Genomic DNA, 21,863 nt, shown 5'->3' with positions numbered 1-21,863 from the left:
AGCTACCTGCTCTCATTGTAAAATGTTGCATTTTTTTTTCATATGCTGTCAGATAATTCAGTTCTGACTAGAGAATTGTATTTTTGAACAGATGTGTGAATAAACAAGCTGACAAGGGTTCACTGAGGAAAGCAGGGCATCAACTCTGCTAGAAAACAAAAGATGCTGAGATTTTTTTTTAAACACTATTTGCAAATGATAATGGTGGAGCACAATGACTGCATAATTAGAATCTTGTGTGGCCAACATTTTGAATGTTGCAGCAAACAACACCATTGTCCCAAAGCAGAGAATCAATTACAAACTGAAGCAGTTTTGAATTAAGGTTTGAAACACTAAGCTCCAGGCTGTGAACATATCCCTTGCCCTACCACTTTATTCTTGTAGGATTCGCACCATTCCCATTAACATCATATGTAAATTAGTGCCAGATGACTGTTTCTTTGAACTCAATACTTTATTGAAGCAATGTTTTGCTCAGTCCACAGTACATTCCAGTTCCAGATGTAGCAAATATCAAAATGTTTTATTAGAATGTTGATCACAAGAACATTAACAATTATATTGGAAGACATCAATTTTGTTTTACAAGCTTATTCATGCTCCTTTCATTTACAACTGATCTATCCAACTGCCTTTGTTAAAACTTGATGTTTGACAAATAAACAGTTTCACATGTAACAATATTTCAGGAGAATGATCAAAAAGGGATTCTAGTTTTTTACATCAGCAAGCAAGCCAAGGCAACATCTTTCCACTACTGAAAAGCACCAAACTGTATGCAGAACTTCATAATGAACAGTAGTCTACTAAAAGTGTAAAATGAGAGAAAGTGGTAGTGCATATCACACCAAAAACCTGGGTAAATCAGAACTGAGAGAGCTTTGTGCAAACATAGTTGCTACATCTAAGTAGTACAGTGTTCTGAAATGAAAATAAAAGGAGTTGCAGTTGCTGGAAATATTCAACAAGTGAGGCATCATCTCTAGGAAAGGAGTCAGGTTCTTTGACCCAAAACTCTATTTTGTTCCTTTTTTTGGTTGAAAAGTTTGAACAATATCCAACCAACCCAGTGCTGAAACTGAAAATCACAGTACATTATAAAAATGGAAAAAAAAATCAAAGTTTACAGGAAACATCAAATTCTGTTTGGAATACAAATGATGGTGGTGGTCAAATGGCTGAAAACTTGGAGCTAAGTGTGGCAAGTTTCAATGCTCCTACACATTGTTAAAATACAAAACCAGGATCCTGAAACAATCAGCATTAAGAATTCCAATTTTGAAACAGTACCACTGAGATTCCTCCTTGCATGAGGCAAATCAGTTTTAACACTTTGCCAATGTGGTGCAAACAGAAATATTAACATGTATTAATGATACAGACTCACTTTATAAACAAATTAATCAGATGAAATACATAAATAAGACCTCATTTATGACCCGCGTTACTCAATTGAAGATTGCCTTGTGCAAAACTTCCCAGACATGAAAACCATGTCTGCTGATTTAATGGTAGAGATTACATTTCCAGCAAAGGTTTCCCTTTTTTTAAATGTTATTTCCACTGTTCTTAGTTTCCATAAATTAAACTTTTATATTAGCTAGCCAGTTTAAAATCCATTATTTCAGTGGTTAAAATGTGCATGTATCCAACACTCAATATAAACATACACATAATGTAACTGACCGTCATGTGAATACTTGACTACATCAAAAGCTCCTATTTTTAAAAACAATTTCCATGAACTACATCATTTCACCAAGCATCAGTCACCCAAGTAGTCAATTATCTGGAGAATCAAGGTGGTATTCAGTGCTTTTAGTTTTTGTTCATTCTAAGTTACTAAACCCCTAAACAGAATAAATGAAAGTCCCCAGATTACAGAAATCATTATACAAGGATGTAAATTCAGACATACAGCTGTCAATAAAATAAACTTGATTAATTTATGACAAGCACAAATGCAAAATTAACACATGAAAAAGTATAATTAAATTACTTTTCTCACTTTCCTTTTCATCTTGATGAAAATAGTGAAGTCTCATTAGGATACTGCAGGTCAAAAATATTTGACTGACCAAAAAGAGGTATAATGTATAGCTTTTGTTCTTACAGCTCCTTGGTAACTAATCCAAAAGTATTAGTTTCGGAGGTTGAACACTGAGATATATCTCCCTTCTTCATTTCCCAAAACCCAGAGGTTGATCTAAACTGGTATAATTCTACACCAAATATTCTACCTAATTGTTTAATTCTTCTATCTGTCAGCAGCTGAGAATCAGGCCATGACAATAAAGCCTAATGCTTTGAGGAAAACCTTTGAATTAATCCATTTCGTGGCTTAAAATTTACCATCTGGTGATATTTTCAATGATCACTTGGCCTGGCTCCACAAGGATTACAACTCTTTAAAAACGTGGCTAACATAGGTGAGAAAAGTGCACCAGTGCAACCTCTTGATCGACATGTTCACAGACACAGCATTTACAGTAGGCAGACTGGGAGGTGCAGTAGTAAGTAGGTACAAAGTACAAACTGATCTTCATTTAGTCTGTTGATCAAAATCAGTAGGGCTTAAAGTTCCAGTAATTGGAAAAAACAGAGATCTGTGAGGAAGAAAAATCATTGAATTAAATTATTTGTCAGGTTAACCAAGATACAGTGGGGAAATAAGTGAAGTTAAATATAAAAACTACATTACACAATGGTAAAATCTCAAATACGTATTTCTAAATTGGCCAGTTTTGTCATATCTTTTTCATGAAATTACATACATAATTTGGCTCGGCTAAACACCAACTTCAACTCTGAGATTTATTTAAGGCTAATTATTGACTTCATTTCTAATCAAACTCAATTGACAAAGCAGTTAGTTCAAGATGGATTCCATTCTTGGCAAGGAAGGATAAAATCTCAATGCCTTAGTGATTACTTTCAGCAATTTTGTAGACAATAAAATGAGTAAAATTATTTGAAGCAGAGTTGTCTGCTGCTTATTCTCTACTAAACAGGAATTGAGAGGAGAAAAAAAAGGGGTGGAGGAGAAAGACCACAGACATCTGTATGGATCTGACCGAAGAACATGTTTCTGATTACACTGGGCAGCGAAGGTTTTGCTTCCTTAACACTTTTGGGTGTATTTTATAGAATTTGGGCAGCTAATTATGACCATGACATTTTCCTATCAGGTGCCTTTTTAGATATAACTTAGTTCTGTGATTTTCTGTCGTAATTTGAGACTACTTCAAACGTCATTGAAAATACATTTTTTGCATTTGCACTTGGACTTCTTCCCTGCTGTTCTTGCTGATCAGTGATGAACGTGGTGAAAGGTTTCACCAGGACATTGCAACCATGGAAAAGCAGTATCAGGCAAGTGGAATCCATCAATGCCGGCCAACTATTGTTGGACTCTTGACACAAGAGGCATCAGATGCGAAGTACAAACAAAAATCAGCAAAACATTTTTAGGTCAATGCAGTCTATCAGTGTCATTACGTGATTAAAAATGCTAAATTCAATAAAAGTTAATTTAATGTTTCTCCAAATTTCAACGTTATACAGCAAATCTGAAATTATCATCATGTTCAACTTGGTCTATCATAATCCCCAGTGTTTTTTTTTAACAAGAAGCAAACTTTTTCAAAAAATTTGACGTCCAGTGTTATCAGGAGAAATAAGCTTGACTCACCAGATGACACTTACTCAATCATAACATTGCATTCAGATTCATATGACAGGATTTTATTACAGTAACTCAAGCCGGTCATATTGTTGTTTTACTAAGTGAAAATGCACAATGCAAAAAAATCTTCTGATTAATTTACAGATTAAAGAAGACAGATTATACCTTGTCCTTCAGTTGCTGACAAAGCTGTAGAGCAATGGTAAAGAACACCAGTGTATCATTTAGCCAGGGGATCACACATTCCACTTTGTGTACATGGCTAACCTCATATTTCTGGTTATTAATCTCGCTGCAAAGCAAAAATGAAAATAAAAATCTGCGTTCATTTCTTTCATCACCCTTATATTAGCTTATAAAGTAACTGCTTACTGCTTGCACGACTCTGATTTTTAAAGCTGCGTGGCACCCAAAAGGTTTCTCTATTGAATTAGGTGTACTGACTACAGGTACTCCTCAACTTATGTCCAGGTTTCGTTCTAGCCGACCGGTCATATCTTGCAATGGACATATGTCGGAAACGCCCTGTATCCTGTGTTATTGTTTGTCAAATACCCTCTGTGTATAAAAATCTGCCCTGCACATCTCCTCTAAACTTTCCCCTCCCCTAATTTAAATGCAGGTCCTCTAGTATTTTCTGTACCTCTTGGAGATAAAATAGTTGGCATTATTAATCAGCGAGGTTTTTATTGTTTTATTTTATGGCAATGCACCAATCCCCCTCCCAGTTCTATTGCTAATAGCTGTGAAAAAATGTTGCACCCCCAATGCAATTCTGCAAGACTACATTATTTTAGTGGCATCTTTTAAAACATGCAGCCTCTAATTTTTGTCCTTCAGTAGTTTCAGAGCTACTACTATTCCCTGGTGTATTTTTGCTCTTTGCCCAAATCTTAATGTGCCATCCTAAACAGTGGTTAGAAACCAACCTCAACATCTATTTTTTTTTAATCACTATAAAATAGACAAACATCTAATATGATAACCATTCAAAATATAATTAATAAAACCTTTGGAAGACAGTACCAAATGCAAATAAAATATACTTGCAAAATGCATGCACAAGTCAACTCTGGATCCTAACGTTTCCTTTCACTGAAATTTAAATAGTTCCCATTCAGAATATATATCTCTTTTGCATCTTTCATTTGTTTGAAATTTAAATCGAAGGGAAAGAAGATCGCTCGCCAAACCAAACTAGTGCTTCAGGTAGAGTAGAGTAGGATAGACTTGGTGCAGTCAAGAACAAAGTAAGAGATGCACTTACAACGTGGATCCTGGATTGTGAAGCACAGAGCTTCCAGCGGCTTTGAAGTTCTAAATGGCCGAAACAAAATTGATGAGACAACATCGTAAACTGACAACCCCGCCATCCCCACTTTTAAAAAATATCCACACATTATAGATCTTTAATGAAATGTTTTGCTCGTGTTGTGAAGGGCATCAGAACTGACTGGTAAGAATAATTCTTTAGACACTTTTTCTGACAAGGCAGGGGACTGGGGCTAAGTGGGAGAATGGATCAGTTCATGATGGAATGGCGGAGCAGAATGGCCTACTTCTGCTCCTATATCTTAGAGTCAGAGGTCAAAAGTGATTTAATGACCCAATGACACTAAATAATAAAAAGCTAATGCTGTACTAAATGTCAGCACCATGATTCCTAGTTCTAGATTGCCCACGAGGAAACATCTGTTCCACAGACTAGTTAAGAAACAGCCTAACATTGTCATATTTAAATAATCATCCTATCTAACGGAGACACTAACAGGAGACAAAGGTGATCGTATAGTGATATACAGGCATGTAGCTGGAAAGCAACAGTCTGAAATTACCTGCTTCCAATTACAAAACCTGCTGCTGTTGACACAATTGTAGTCAAGGATGCAAAATCTATTCCTTCATCCAGAACTCTGCTGCTAAAAAGCTGAGACCCATTGAAGATTCCTGAGTAACATTCACTCAACCAGATTACCTACATGTCATGGACTTTCACTTTTGCCAAAAACCTCTGGTGAAATTATTTTAAATGACTTCTGGAAGTCATTGGCCTTCTTTGCTAGAGGGATTGAATTTAGGACCAGAGAGGTTATGCTACATCTGTACAAGGTACTGATGAGCTGCATGCAGTTCTGGTCTCCTTACTTGGGGAAAGATGTACTGGCTTTGGAGGCAGTGCAGAGGAGGTTCACCATGTTGATTCCAGAGACGAAGGGGTTAGCCTTAGGAGAGAATGAATCATCTGGGACTGTACTCGCTGGAATGAGAGGGGATCCAATAGAAATGTATAAAATTATGAAAGGCACAGATAAGTTGTTTCCATTGGTAGGGGAGGCCAGATCTAAGGAACACAGCCTCAAGATTCAGGGTAGTAGATTTAGGACAGAGATGCGGAGTAGCTGCTTTTCCCAGAGGGTGGTAAATCTGTGGAATTCACTGCTCATTGAAGCAGTGGCGACGACCTCAGTAAATATCTTTAAGATAAGGTTGGGTGGATTTTTACATAGTAAGGGAAATTAAAGGATATGGGGAAAAGGCAGGTAGGCGGAGATGAGCCTATCATCAGATCAGCCATGATCTCATTGAATGGCAGAGTAGGCTCGACAGGTCGCATTGGCCTACTCCTGGTCCTATTTCTTACGCTTCCATATTCATCGCCTAATAATTTTTTGACAAATTCAAGTACATTGGAATAGATCTCAATGTAATCATTTACCCATATATAAGGAAGTGAAATATGGTCAATATTTTTCCTTTCAATTTCCTCAGCCACTTGCATTCACAAGCTTCAGGTCACTTTATATTAAAAAAAACACACCAAGCAGTATCCTTAAAATTTAGGAGTATTTCCTCAGCTTGCTTTACTTTTCCTTCATTTTCATGAAGACTTATGGAACTGATCAAAAAACTCTAGACCAGGGGGTGGCCAAAAGTGTTTAACGAAACAATTCAGATATTTGAGAACTGACACAATCGCGTGATCGCAACCCATGCCCACTAAAATTACCATTGAGAGCACCAGCTCATATGATTCCTGTCTCAGCCAACATATTTCCGTGAGCTGCACATTATATGTCAAAGAGCTTCGTGTGGCTCGTGAGCTGTGGTTTGGCCACCCCTGCTCTAGTCCATGAACATTTGGAATAACATCAAGAGCTGTAAACAAAGTCTAAGAATCTAATATGAGTATTATTTAAATTGAATTATATTTGCATCAGATAACATTCAAAAAGAACCAGACACTGAACAAATAAACCAAATTATACCAATTACTTTGAATGAGTTTCCTTCTTAAACATTGCTTAATTATCACCTTATTCAAATTGGGCTGTAGAAGATGGAGCTGGTAGACAATCAAACAAAGTTTGCTCAGATTTATGTAGAAGTTGGCAAAGACGTCCCCAGGAAGAGATGGTGTGAACATTTTCTATGAGAGAATCAAGATAGTTAATAAATAACGTAAGTCAACACAAGTCAATAAATTGAAATTCTTAATGATTGATGTTTTTGTTTACTATTAACAAGATGTTACAAGATACTAAAATGATCTGACTTAAGTGACAAGGGAACAAAATAACACAAGTATATATGCATTTATGAGCATTGTACAACACAATGATGTAAGAAAAATAGAGGGTTATGATCTGTGAGGGACATTGATTGTCGAGTAGGTTTATAGGATTGTATTCAATGCAAGGTGAAGAATTCAGTATAAATTTCAAATGCAAAATGATGCCCAGTTTTCCCCAAAGTCACACTTAAAAAAAATTTAACATCTTTGGCATGGATTCTGCTACCACATGCAGGCACACAGCGCCTCTACTTCCTCAGGTGTTTGCGAAGGTTTGGTATGACACCAGAAACCCTTGAAAATTTCAATGTGGTGGAAAGTGTGCTGACCGGCTGCATCACGGTCTGGTATGGGAACATCAATACCCTGTAAAGTCCTGCAAAAGATAGTGGACACAGCCCAGGACATCACAGGTAAAACCCTCCCAACTATTGAGAACACCGACCGGGAATGCTGCCGCCGGAGACCAGCAGCAATCATCAATGATCCACACCACCCAGCACACGCACTGTTCTCATTGCTGCCATCAGGAAAGAGGTGTAGGTGCCATAAGACTCAAACCACCAGGTTCAAGAACTCCAGTTACCCCTCCACCATCAGACTCCTCAACAACAAACTCAATCAGAGATTTATTTAAGGACTTTTACTTTGCACTCCATTGATTTTTTCAAATTCCCTCTGTATTCCACAGTCAGCTTGTTTACATTTGTTATCTGCTTCCAATTCTTTATTTGTTTACATGTATATGCAGTGCATTTTTTTTGTCAATAAGTGGTAATTCTGCCTTGCCCACAGAAAAAGAATGTCAGGGTTGTATGTACTCTGACAATAAACCTGAAATCTGTCAATTATTGTGGCACAGTTTTCAAGCTATTCATTCTCACTAACACTAAAGTTGGTATTTAAAACTGGAGTTGCCAATAGGTGAGAGGGGTTGTGGGGAGTGGACAGGTATTTAGCTAATGGGGAGAAAGGCACAGGGTGGAAAGAAAGGGATGGAAGTGGGATGGGAAGAGAAAGGGAAGGAGAGGATTATAGAATTGTACAATATGGAAACAAGCCATTTAGCCCAGCTCACACACTGTTCTGTATTAATCCAACAGCTCAGCACTTGGTCGAAAGTCATACATGCCTAAGTGATTCAAGTCTTCATCTGGACACTTTTTAAATGTTGAAAAAACCCTTCTTCAAGGCTGAGAGACCAGCTGAGTTCCTCCAGCATTTCTGTGTGTTTTTACTACAATCACAGCATCTGCAAACTTTTGTGTTTCACCCCATTTTTTAAATGTTGTCAGCAATTCAGATCCAACCACTCCCCCAAACTGTGCATTCTAGGCATTTATCACTCTCTGCACGAGGGAGATATTCCTCATTGCCCCTCAAATTCTTTTTCCTTTTACTCTAAACCCCATGCCCTATATACCTCCAATATGGGGGAAAGAGTCCTGACATCCAATCTATTTATTCCCCTACCATCCCCGCTTACCTTCCTCCGCTTTGGAGAGTAAAGATCTTGTTTCTCCAATCTCTCCCATAACGGAACTGCTCTATGCTAGGAAACATTCTGGTGAAGCTCCTCTGCACCCTCTCCAGCACTATCACATCTTTCTGATACTTGGTGACAGGACTGCACACAGTACTCCAAATGAGGACTGACAAAGATTGATAAATTTAAAGCATAAAATTCTTACTTCTGTATTCAATGCCCTGAGTAATGAAGGGCAGATGGATATACCCCATCTGACCTTTCAACAATACATCGATATTTCTCTTCAGCCTAAAACCTCACAATCAACAAGTCCACCAATCTTCGTGCCATCTGCAAATTTACTGATGTTGCCTTTCAAATCCACATCCAAGCCATTCTTGTATATTACAAACCAGGATCCTAGAAGCAATCCTTGTGTGGCACTGCTAGTCACAGACATCCAGATGCAGAGAGAACTCTTTAAAAAAAAATCACCTCTGGCTTCTGTTGTCAAGTTAATATAAGATTCTTGCACTGACGTTTTAGAAACAATGAGAGAGAGGCAAACACGAAAACAATCATCAAACATAGAGGAGGGTGGATACTCACCATTAAACTGCTCGAGGCTAATTCCGGGAGTGTCAAAGCTGCAGGAGTGGTAAGCCTATTGCGAGCACGGGTTAGCTGCAACATTACTGCATCCATGAGCTTTAAAAGAAAAAGTCTTTGTTTTTTTTCCCCAAGTGTCAAGATTAAGAATGGCCAATTTTCATTCATGTATTCCTTTGAATTAATTCTTTTAAAATTTAATGCTGTCTTCATTCCATTTACAATAAAGGAAAAACTGCCTTCCGTCCACAGATATTTAACTAAATTGTTAAGCTGACTGTTGATTTTGGGGCAGAGACCAAGACTTTTTTTTTTGCTTTATTTCTATAGAGGAAATATGAGTGGACGCTTCTGAATGGTTCAATGAAAAGACGTGTATTGTCCCTAGAAAGACAGACCAGGAAATTTACAAACAAGTCAACATTGCCTCACCAGAAGAAGTGAATTGAGTCATTTTTCATAGGCTGGATACAATGTGAAGCAATTTTCAACTGAAAGAAAAATGAATTTAAATATTTCGCAGTCAAAAAGATTTTCTGATCTTACTCTGTCATGTTGATACACTTCTGATTATCAAAATCATTTCACAAATATTACCTCGCCTTTATAAATAACACTGGACAACATGTTTTCCCCAAAAGGTTTACTTCCTGTAAGAATTAGAAATTATGATAGGCAATTTCAAGCTGAACACAAAGATTATTTCAGATTTTCTATATCAAGTAGAAAGCTGAAGAAACATTAAATTAATTTTAATTGAATTTAGCATGTTTATTTGCATAATGATCCTGACACATTGTGTTAGTTCAACTGACCTAATTTTGCCGCTGATTTTTGTATATGCTCAGCATATGAAGCCTATCTTGTCAGCGTCCATCAATTCTCAGCCAGCATTGATGGCTTCCAGTTGCCTGATACCACTTTTCTATGGTCGCAGGTGAAACCTTTCACCCTGTTCGTCACTGACAGCACCAAGATCAGCAGGGAAGAAGTCCAAGTGCAAATGTAGAAAATGAATTTTCAATGGCAGGTTGTAATTCATGGTTTTGTCTGCTTGTAGTAGATTTAAAACATGACAGAAAATCACAAAAATAGTTTATATCTAAAAAAACAGTACGTGATAGGAATTTTTTTTAAAGGTGGTTTTTGTGATCAACAGCCCAAAATCCATAAAATAGACCCAAAAATATCCAGGAAGCAAAATCTTTGTGTCCGAGTGTAATTAGAAATTATGTTTCATATTGGTATTTTAGAGGAACCTTTAGAAGCAGACAAGCAGGAATTCTGTCATCATGGTGAAAGGCAAGTAAAATTATTTTCCGATAGAAACTGCATTTTATTTCTGCAGTTCTTCTGAAAGCAATAACTTGCTTACCAATGCAAAAAGTTCAAGTATTGCAAGCAGCCTCATCCAGGAAGCTACGTCTCATATTTGAGACCAGAGTCTTTGTTTGGGAGTTTAAACATTTGGATGTTTAACCACTGCCCTCCAATCTGTATTGCCCAAAGTAGGTGCTGGAGTATGCCATGAGGCAGGAAACCCAACCAAAGTGTGACATTTCCACTACCAAACCAGCTGAGATCACTGTAAAGATGAAGGAACCAAACCCAATCCGGGGAGCTGGACAGGATACATTTGCAGAGCAACTACAAATGTTTACTTTATCTGGGGAATGTTCCTGTGCAAGTCTCTAGACTTGTTCGAACAATGCTTGAAAGTTAACTTTGATCAAATGTATGGGCAACTTTCAGACGGAAGGCACTGCATGTTTGCAAAAAAATCAAAGGCCATCATTCATTCGAAAGATTTAAAAAAAAAAAGGATTTTAATCAACCACTGATTGAACCTGACGAGAGGATATTTAATGCTAAAGAATCACTGACCTTGTTGACCTCTGTCCCACTCTTAAATTGGTATGTTTGATCCCTGCTATTTAGTAAATACAGAGCTTGACCGACATGATTCCTGGCATCCTGAATCTGGGAAGATGGAGAGATAAGATCAATTAAGAAGCACTGAGGGCACATTGTGGGGTGAGCTGGGGGAAGAAAGTGAGGTCAATACGTAATGTGAGGAACCTCAAGAAATTAGGGAATGATTATACAGGTCGACAAGAATAAACAGAGTGAGAGAGATCGCTCTGGCCCATTAAAGTCCAATGACCTGTACTTCTGCACAATCAAAATAAGGCCGATGGGACAGAAATGTGCCTTGTTGACTGTACCAGCTGTTGGAGGAACGGCAGACCTGAAATGTCGCCTGACCATTTCTACCTACAGATGCTGCCTGACCTGCTGAGTTATTCCAACAGCTCATTGTTTGCTCAAAATTCCAGTATAAGCAGTTTTTGTTCTTCTCCATTGTTACAGCTGTTCATTGCATTCAGCTTCACAATACTTGGAATGCAGTCCTACTACCAATGTTCTTACAGGCAAATTCCTCCACTTGGGATACTAACACTAGGGTGGCACGGTTTAGTGTAGCAGTTATGCTGTAACAGCACCAATGAGTTCATACCTTCTCCCTGTGACTGCATAGGGCTTCTTCCGTCCGGGCGCTCTAGTTTCCTCCCACCATTCAAAAGGTACTGGAGTATAGGTCAATTGGGTGTAATTGGGCGGCAGGGGCTCGTGGACTGAAAGGGTCTGTTACCTGGCTGTAGGTCTAAATTTAAATGTATGCAAATTATTTTTGTTGCTTTGATGAAAAATAAATTAATATCAGAAAGGGAGGGAATGAACGCCAAATAGTTTAGATCAATGTGCCTGCTACCAACCATTCCCTCCGAACAACATTCCAGTTAAATATGAACCACTCCACCCAACTAAGGTTAGTGCACAGTTATTGACTTTTCATGAGATTAGGCCAGAACAATTAACAATGCATCTCTCTCCACAGTTACTGGCTGACCTGCTGAATTTTCATTTTGGTTTCCAGCACCCACAGTATTTTTGTTTATTTAAGTACAATTTCTCCAGCTATTTAAACAAAATACAGTAAAACCCCTGGTGTCCAACACCTATGGGGATTGGTAGATGCCAGATAAGCAAATTTTACAGTTGCTTGAAATTGCATGTTGCGTGGATGGGCGGCTTGACTGCTAGGGGCACAGATTTTAAACTTTTGTATTTTTTACCTATTTATTTTCTGGGATTTTTTTTTTTGCCACATGCTTGAAATCCAGATAATGGGGATGTTTGTGTACTGAGAAATCAAGGCCAGGATTGATACGTATTGTGCCATCAGTAAATTCAACAGTCTCTGAATTCTGTTTCTACATTTGTATTTGAAGAGGTGAGTATCTGTAGAACATGTAAGCACCAAGTGGAACATTTAAAAAAATCAAAATTCATCCTTATAAAAGATTGTTATTGAGCTCTAAAAGTTTAACGGTTAAATGGTTACACAAAGTGAAACAAAAGTAAACCTCTTCCATTCATGGCCAGAATGCAAAAACTCTGCCACCAATATTGTTTGTAAAGATAAGCAATGCAATCTTATTTTTTAAAAATGAACACCCATGTCTAATTAAAGAAGAACTGTTGCAATGAATGCTTTTACCTGTTGCATTTTCCAGTGTTTGTCCTCCCTGAATGAACAATGCAGAACCTGGTTGTGTTTAGGCAGCCTCAGGTTAATCTCCTATTTTAGAGAACAAATCTTCAATTAAGTAAAAACACAGAGATCAGCAGATCTTGCTGCATCCATAGGAGGTAAAGATATATAACCCGTCGTTTCAGACCTGAGCCCTTCTTCAAGATATGAGCAAAAAGCAGGTAGGCACCAGAATAAAAAGGCTGGGAGAGAAGGGAGGAAAGAGCTGGGGGATGAGAACAGGTCAAAAGACAAAAGACAATAATTTGATACGGATAGGAGGACAGGTGAGAATTGATTCTGGGAGGGGTGGCTCTGTGAATGCAAAGCTGAAGGAAAGGAAGAGAGAGAAAGGGAGGAACAGAGAAATAGGGATGAGGAAGGGGAGAGATATGGGGGGGGGGGACTAACAGAAACTAGAGAAATTGATGTTAATGCCATCTGTTTGGAGGGTGCCAATGAGATCATGGACAAACATATTGGCATTGAAATGTAGCGGGGAATTGAAAAGAGTTGCCACTGGGAGATTCCCACTATTGCAGCAGACAGAGTAAAGGTGCTGAACAAAGTGATCTCGCAATCTGCATCCAGTCTCTCTAATGTAGAGGAAACAATGGGAGTAAGGATGACACAAATCTTCAATTAAAATTCACATTCAGCATCTTGGGTACAAGTGCTGCCAAGATGTGGTAGACCTCTTTATATGTATAAAAATAAGCACTTTTGATAAGTGTATATTGCTTATTGAATTTAACATTTTTAGCTAATTAGCATGGTGTATCAGAACGATTTAGGTCTGATACAACAGTTTTTCTCTCCAGATGTGGTTGGCCTTTTCAGCATTCCCTTTTATTTTAGATTGACTTCAACTGCTGTGTGCTATAGGTCAGTTTCAGCACTTGGTTTCTCCCTCCTCTGCTCTCACTTATATCTTCTTAACTGCATTTATTAAGTCTTTACTATTTTCTCAAACCTCGTTCCTTGATCCTTCACCCCATCACTGATATTCTATTTGTTCTCTTCATGGATCCCCCATCATTTTAAAACAAGCTTATTTTTTTAAGCTTTTTTTATCTCTGATGTTGTTGATGTGAAATGTTAACTTTCCTTCTCTTTCACCACCCATCCCTGACCTGCTGAGTATCTCCTACATTTTATATTTATTTTTAGGTTAATAAAACCTCGTTTCAGTGAGGTAGACAAAAGACACGATGGTCATTTGATTTCTCAGGTGAAGATTCAAGATGTTTTCACATAACTTTAGAGAGAAGCCAAGAATTTTTTCTGCTGTCCTAAACAATATTAATGTTTTTGTAATGCTTTTAAATGATAATCAATTCATTTTCACAAGGTTATTTGGAGAAGCTTGCTGGATGCAAACTAACTGCCTCAATTACTGCACAACTTTAGTGACTACACTTCAAAAGAGAGCCAAAGACCCATAACGTTGCTCTTTTCACAAAAAGTAGATTGGCTTTGAAAGTTGAAACCCATCTCTAGTCTTAAGTACATACTTGTCAATACAACAGTAACTTTAAAACTCAAAGGGAACGCAGAGCTGAAACATTGTCTAGTCATCTGTATTTTTATGTGATGAATTCATAACCGTAGCCTTGAGAATTCTAAAGTTATACAGTATTGTCATTTATATGTTTTGACAATATATAACACTAATTAGAAATGGTATATAAATTAAATTGTTAATTTAGTAGCAAATCTGCCTCTTGCCATTGTTTGAGGACAAGTACTGCAACATTTGTTTGCTAAGTCCACAGCTGCATTAAACTCACCCAATTACACTTTAATCATGTATGCAGGATGTTGTTAGCTTTGCCACTAACAAAAATGTTCAAAATTACATGGTCTGTATATTTCCTTGATCATAAAAATTCAGCCCTGAAAAACTATAGCATTGGATTGCTGGATATACATGCACCTTGCAAGTAATGAAATATTTTTAACCAGAGATGCATTGGCAATTACTCAAAAAAGTAATTACAAATTCATCTATTTATCCATGTAGCCACTTATTTTCTACTCTGTTGGATTTGTACTCACTGCTTGAGTCAACGTGTCTCCTTGTAAAGTCAGAACACCCTTCACCTGATCTGTGCTGGATGAGAAAATCAATCTAAGAAAGTGTTCATTTCATGATTTATAACATCATTTCTATCAATACATGTCGTTATAAAGAATTGGAAACAAAGAAGAAAATCACAAGGTGTACGAGATTTTAATTCACAGTTAACAGAGTGATCAACAAGATTATTTCACCACGTGGTACACTCTCTTGGATCCTCTGGAGGAAAAACATGACACACTGCTCCTTTCCCATTTGCAGAATACTTCTGGCCATTACTTTTCTCAAGGATTGTATGGATGCACTACAGAATAATATGGTGCATGTTTGTTTGTTCTACTTACTCCTTACCATGATTTATTATTTGTAAGATCTGGAGCTCAGCTAAAATTAAAGCCTTGTGTTTCACTGCCAGAAAACAGGCAATTATACTTTGCATCAAGGCATCAGGCGGATGAGCTTCCTCTAAAAGCTTGGTGTTCCAACAAAATCGCGTACACTAAGTAATAAGTGAAGTGATCAAGAGTTGGATACTGCAATGTTATTTAACAATATGTGCGTGAACCACGAATGTATGGTCCATCAGGCCAGTTCCTTCTCACGCATGGAAATGCATTTCTTCAAACAACATTCCTCTTACAATCAATCACTACTTTGAGAAGGGCATTTAATTCATAGTGAATTAGAGTCATATGGAAACAGGCCTTACAATCCAACTGATCGTGATACTCAAATACACTCATCTCATTTGGCTCACATCTCTCTAAATCTTTCCTTTTCATATACCTAGCCAATGTTTTTATTAAATGCTTACCATGTTGTACGTCTAAATTTAAATTTAATTTAACATCCTGTTTAAATTTTACCTCCCTCACCTGAAACCCTCTGTCCTCAAGTTCTATGACCCTCATAATTTTATAGACCTATTTAATAAGGTCTCTACTCAGCCTTTGTTCCAATCTGTAACAATCTTTAAGCAGCCTCCTGAGAAGCTGTTTATCCCAAACTTCATCTACCTCACTGGAAGTTACACAAACATTTTTTAAAGATCACTACAAGATCCCCTCTCAGTTTTGTTTATGCTGGAGGCTCCCAATTTGAGTCTTTAATAGCAGGCATGAAATCAGATCTCTTTACACGTCAGACCATTGGAGGGACTTTTGGACACAAAGCAATTCACTCTTAGAAATCACATAACTTTGGGAAAGTGAACCACAAAGAGCAATTTGAAACATTGTAGTTAGAGATTCAAATGGAAGTTAATTGGGATCAGATGAATTCAAAAAGATGAAAACAGGAGAGCTGGACAGAACAATGCATAAAAAATTAAAGCCTCCAGATCAAAGTATGCCATGATTTAAAAAAAAAAGCTATTTGACATCCTTTAGCCATAAATTACATAACATTTAGTGATTTGCAAATGTCATTTAACAACACATATTTTTGGATACTTTCAGAAATGAACAAAGCCAGTCAAGATGCTGAAAGATTCACAAGTCATCCAATCCAAATGAGAAAAAAAACCATGCAAAGCAGTCCTCCTGTTGATTGTCCAAGATGATTAAAAATTATATTTTGGATTAAACTGATTCTTCCTGATTGGTGCTCTTTGGGAACGTGTATTAAATTAACAATGATTAAAAATCATCGTTTCCCATAAAGTACAGGATAAACTGAGGACAACTGCTTACGCTGAGCTTCCCAGTTTGAAGTTCTCCTGTCTTGTTTGGCATTCAGATCCAGAAGCTGACAGAGTAAAGCGCCGGGAGGCCTCCTGCACAAGAGGAGCCTATCATTAGTGTAGAAAAGGGCAAACCAAATACATTAAAATCCCTGTTATCCAGAATTCAAGCAATAGGCAGCATCAAGCAATCAGCAACAATTAGTGTAGAAAAAGGCAAACCAAGTACTGTAAAACCCCCATTATCTGGAATTCAAACAACAGGCAGCCTCAGCAATCGGAAACCATTTGTGCTAGAGAACCACCCCCCCCCCACACCCCACCGTGTGAGACTCCCTTCCCCCATCTGTGCATAAATCCCTCTCTGTAACTTCCTCTCTCTGTGTTTGAGGCTTATCCTCTCTTTGTGTGACATTCTATCCCTCTCACTGCTGTCTATTTTGGGGTTAGTTAATTTTGTTTACATTGTGACTCGTTTTTCTCCTTTTTTACTTTTATAGTTTTTTTTTTTATGTAATTTTAATGACTAACTTGTGATTTTTGGTGCATTTCCAGATTTGAAGATGCCTTCCCTGACCTGAAATGCATAATTGTATTTATTCCATCTATTTATTTATTTACTTTATTGTAGCATCAGCGCAGCCCAGCCCATGCATAGTAAAAAGTTGCCCACCCCTGTTTTCGAGAGATAAATCTGAAATCAGAGAAGTTACGCTAAATGTTTCTATTTGCTTGTTTCGGCTATACTTGAGAGAACTGCAAACAAATCTGGTGTGCATATTGTAGAAAGGTCAGAGATGTTGCAACAAGATTTACTAAAATTCCAACAAACCAATGAAATCACCTCTATCTGGAAATACTGGCCAATCTATGTTTTTTTTTGCTTCAGAAAGAGAGAATTGATGATCTTCTTGTAGATTCTGACACTGAGAGAGTAATTGTCGAGAAATTGTTGTGCAAGCATAGCACAAAAGACACTAAGCTTCCTGTGCAGAGATTCTAAACATTACCTTAAGAATGTCTTTTAGCTGTTTGAGGACAGCATGAACTTCTTCACGCAATAACCATTTAAATTCTTCCTCCTGAAACATCACAAAAAAAAGTGAATAATCCTTATCACCAACATAATTTGGGGTTCAGAGTGCTTTTATTTCAAGATACAAGGCATCAATGACACTGAACACAAAATTAAATTTAAAATTTCTACAGATACATTAAAGATTTTTGTTATCTATATTATAAAGAGATGATCAAAAAATTGATGATTTGTCACACAATTTTATTCTTGGCATACAACCATGGGCATTGTAGAAGTTTTGACTATTAAGGATACTCAGCTCATCTAAACAAATTCCCATAATTAAAAATTATCACACACACTTGACCAAGTTATGCCTTAGATAAGAAATGAAGCCAGCTAATTATACCCTATGCCAAATGCAATGAACAAAAACTTCATTTCTTTTTTCTTTGGCTTGGCTTCGCGGACGAAGATTTATGGAGGGGTAATGTCCACGTCAGCTGCAGGCTCGTTTGTGGCTGACAAGTCCGATGCGGGACAGGCAGACACGGTTGCAGTGGTTGCAAGGGAAAATTGGTTGGTTGGGGTTGGGTGTTGGGTTTTTCCTCCTTTGTCTTTTGACAGTGAGGTGGGCTCTGCGGTCTTCTTCAAAGGAGGTTGCTGCCCGCCGAACTGTGAGGCGCCAAGATGCACAGTTGGAGGCGATATCAGCCCACTGGCGATGGTCAATGTGGCAGGCACCAAGAGATTTCTTTAGGCAATCCTTGTACCTCTTCTTTGGTGCACCTCTATCTCGGTGGCCAGTGGAGAGCTCGCCATATAACATTTGTGATATATAACCATATAATCACTTACAGCACAGAACAGGCCAGTTCGGCCCTACTAGTCCATGCCGTAACAAATCCCCACCCTTCTAGTCCCACTGACCAGATCTTTAATTAGATTCAATGTCACCTTTAAATATTAATCCAATTTCTCTATGCAACACATTATCAGTGACAAATCAGCTCATGTAAATCCTGCATAAATAAACTTACTTTAACCACTTTCTTTGATGACTATTAATAATCTTGAAATGTTGATTTTTTTTCTTTACATCTTCCAATTCCAGTTACCTCTAGTCCACTTCTTAAGTATAATTCCCAAACTAATGCTGTTTTCCTGCCAAATCAAAAGGTCATTTTGCCATCCTAGTCTTAAAGTCCCAACCCGAAAGGATGACTGCCCATTTCTCTCTATGGAAGCTGCTAACCTACTGAGTCCTCCAGCTTCCCATTGGAGAAGTGGAGAGGATATCATTAAATGCCTGCAATGCCATGAAAAACAGATGAAATTAATCAGTGTCAGTAATATAGAGGATGGTCAAAATATTGAGGACAGTTAAGCTGCCTGGAGAAAATACAGGAATTAAATTGGAAATAGAGAAAAATGTCAGAACTGTGCAATACAGAATAAAGAAACTGTTGGAAATTTGAAATAAATGAGAATGCTAGAAAACTCCAATAAAATAGGCAGCATCTTTAGAAAATTGACCAGTCTGATGCAAAATAAAAAGGCTGGTGGTCTGAAATAGTTAAATACAATGCCCAGCTCAAAGCAGAGATGCTATCATTAAGTTAAGCTTTCTTTGAAACTATTTTAGAGGCTAAGCACTGAGAAAATGTGGGACTGCAAAGAAAAATTAAGATGCCAGGCAACTGGAAACTCAATTCACCTTCATGGACACTGAATGAAAGTATCTATCAAAATATTCATCCAGGCAGAGTTTAGTCTCTCCAATGTAAAGGAGACAATATTGTGAGGGCTCAGTACTGTGCACTAATTTAGAATAAGTGCAAATGAATTAAATTGTTGCCTGGATGAATTGTTTTGGTCCTAGAATTGTATGAAGAGATAGGATAAAGGAGCAGATTTTGCACCTCCTGTTGCCCCAAAGGTGCCACTTGAAGGGGGTGTAGGTATTGGGGAAATGGATGAATGACCCTGGGAGTCTACAGAGATCAGTTCCTTAAGGAAAATAAAAAAGGGACAGGAAGGGAAGACAGTTTGGTGGAATATCATGGTGAAGGTTATAAATTCTACCTTTCCTCATAGAGGAACCAACTGGAGCAAAAATAAATCTACTGAAGGTTAATGTTTCGGTCAACTTGATGAAGGGTACCAGCCAGAAATGTTGATCATTCAGTGTCCTGAAGAGGTAAAAATACATAACCGACATCTTGTGCTTGAGCCCTTCATCAAGCTATGGAAGAATGTCAGCAGGCATCTGAACAAAAGGATGATGGGATGGTGGGCAAAGGCAGGAGATGATAGGTGGAGAAGGGAGGGATGGGGGCAGCAGTGATCAGGAGGAGGAGGGATGGTGGAGGGGGAAAACTGCAAAGGATAGGGGGGAAATAGGCAAGCAGGTTAGCTGAAAGCTATTAATGCCATCTGGCTGGAGAGTGCCCAGGTGGGAAAATAAGGGTGGTCAGGGAGGGATAGAACATAAGGCCATGTGAGCGAGACTCAGAATTGAAATGGTTGGCACCTGGGAGGTGTAGTGCAGGGAGCGGAGACGCTCCCAATTTGCGACTGGTCTCTCCGCAAAGGGAGCGCCGGATGCAGTAAATCATTCCCCTGGGTGTTGCTTTCGATGGAAAGGCCCTGAACCGTGGGGAGGGAGGAGATCTGGGCGCAAGTGCTGCACCCCCTGCTGGGCCTGGGGGCGGGTGGATGAGGGAATGACGGACGGAGCGGTCCCTCCGGAAGGCGGGGAGGGGGAGGTGGGGGGGGGAGGGGGAGGTGGGGGGGGGAGGGGGAGGTGGGGGGGGGAGGGGGAGGTGGGGGGGGGAGGGGGAGGTGGGGGGGGGAGGGGGAGGTGGGGGGGGGAGGGGGAGGTGGGGGGGGGAGGGGGAGGTGGGGGGGGGAGGGGGAGGTGGGGGGGGGAGGGGGAGGTGGGGGGGGGAGGGGGAGGTGGGGGGGGGAGGGGGAGGTGGGGGGGGGAGGGGGAGGTGGGGGGGGGAGGGGGAGGTGGGGGGGGGAGGGGGAGGTGGGGGGGGGGGGGGAAATGTGCCTGGTGATGGGTTCCCATAGTAAGTGCTGGAAATTCTGGCAGATGATGTGGAGGCCGGTGGGGGAGGTGAGGATGAGGAGGGGATTCTAAGATTGGGGCGTTTTTTTTTGACCCGTTGAATGCCTCTCGTATTTTTTTTAATCCATATACAAGAATCTGGAAGCGTCAGTGATCCGGGTTGGAATCCGGCGCCGTCTGCAAACTTGCACGGCCTCCCTGTGACAATAAGCTGGGGTTTCCACTCACTCACCAGCACGGCCCGCTCTGCCTCACTCGCCGCCGCCATCTTGCTTTGAAGGACAAGGGGAAGCACTTCCGATTCCAGCACCCAAATCCTTCCCCCCCCTCCCCCCCCAGCTGTGCACCGGCTGAAGGCGTCCCCGCGCCTCGCTGGTGGTGCAAACGATGTGTTCCACCTCCCCCCGACCCCGCGCAAAAGCCGGCTCGGCCCGGAGAGGGGACGTGTCGGGCTCACACATGAAGCCTTCTGGGGTGCTGGGTTCGTCTGAATTAAGTGTCCGCTTCTGCTGTGAAGTGAGTTGAGTGGTCGTTATTCCCGAGGGATGATGAGCGTTTTGTCCCAGAGGACCCCAAAAACCCAGCAGCAATAGATATTCACTAAGACAAATCGTGACTTCAACAACAGGTGCTTTTAACAACAACAGGTGCTTTTAATGATCTTCAAACCAGAAAGATCATTGACCCCCCCACCCCTCCTTCTAATTCTAAGCACAGGTGAGCAAGTTCAGAAAAGTTCTTTGGTTCACAGTCCAATCTCATTTCCTCCAAGTTCACTGGTTGCAGGCCATTCTTAGACTGTGCACAGAATTGAACATTTAACAGTCTTTGGTGCTTGAAAGGTAAATGGTTACCGCTCGGAAAGGTCCTTGTCGGTTTTCAAAGAGAGACTTCTTGTTCGCTGGACACCCACAACTGATGTACTTCCATCAGCCATTTCAGGGTCTTGCTGACGAAACTTACCCCTTCAGGGTTCTCCAGATGATAACCTCTTTCTTTCAGGTCGTCACCACCACACAATTATTCCAAGTGAAACATTGGAAAGACAGTCCTCTTGCATGAACCACAAGGGTTTTG

The 21,863-nt window shown here is 39.5% G+C and overlaps 1 protein-coding gene and 1 long non-coding RNA gene across 5 annotated transcripts; one reads left to right on the top strand and one right to left on the bottom strand.

Moving 5' to 3' along the window:
• Positions 1 to 438: 438 nt before the first annotated feature.
• rogdi (rogdi atypical leucine zipper) lies at positions 439 to 21,070 on the bottom strand. Of its 2 annotated transcripts, XM_069906631.1 has the most exons (12): positions 21,019 to 21,061; positions 18,751 to 18,874; positions 17,703 to 17,774; positions 14,990 to 15,044; positions 12,899 to 12,979; positions 11,221 to 11,316; positions 9,337 to 9,435; positions 7,002 to 7,115; positions 6,696 to 6,857; positions 4,956 to 5,005; positions 3,854 to 3,980; positions 439 to 2,609 (listed from the first exon to the last, which is right to left on the bottom strand). In XM_069906631.1, the coding sequence occupies exons 5-12, from the start codon at positions 12,905 to 12,907 to the stop codon at positions 2,568 to 2,570; spliced, it is 699 nt and encodes a 232-aa protein (XP_069762732.1). In that variant the 5' UTR covers positions 12,908 to 12,979; positions 14,990 to 15,044; positions 17,703 to 17,774; positions 18,751 to 18,874; positions 21,019 to 21,061; the 3' UTR covers positions 439 to 2,567. The 2 variants fall into 2 exon arrangements, with proteins under 2 accessions (XP_069762732.1, XP_069762731.1); XM_069906630.1 differs by lacking the exons at positions 6,696 to 6,857; positions 18,751 to 18,874 and adding an exon at positions 16,703 to 16,785 and having other exon boundaries at positions 21,019 to 21,070.
• On the top strand, positions 11,778 to 16,596 carry LOC138747422 (uncharacterized). Of its 3 annotated transcripts, XR_011347492.1 has the most exons (4): positions 11,778 to 12,166; positions 12,522 to 12,631; positions 14,102 to 14,162; positions 16,469 to 16,596. It is a non-coding gene; the product is annotated as an uncharacterized lncRNA (long non-coding RNA). The 3 variants fall into 3 exon arrangements; XR_011347490.1 differs by lacking the exon at positions 14,102 to 14,162; XR_011347491.1 differs by lacking the exons at positions 12,522 to 12,631; positions 14,102 to 14,162.
• Positions 21,071 to 21,863: the final 793 nt, after the last annotated feature.

Source organism: Narcine bancroftii, chromosome 12 (assembly GCF_036971445.1).
Source record: "Narcine bancroftii isolate sNarBan1 chromosome 12, sNarBan1.hap1, whole genome shotgun sequence".
NCBI lineage: Eukaryota > Metazoa > Chordata > Chondrichthyes > Torpediniformes > Narcinidae > Narcine > Narcine bancroftii.
The sequence above is the reverse complement of the archived record's forward strand: the minus strand, read 5'-3'. Positions and strand labels throughout refer to the sequence as shown.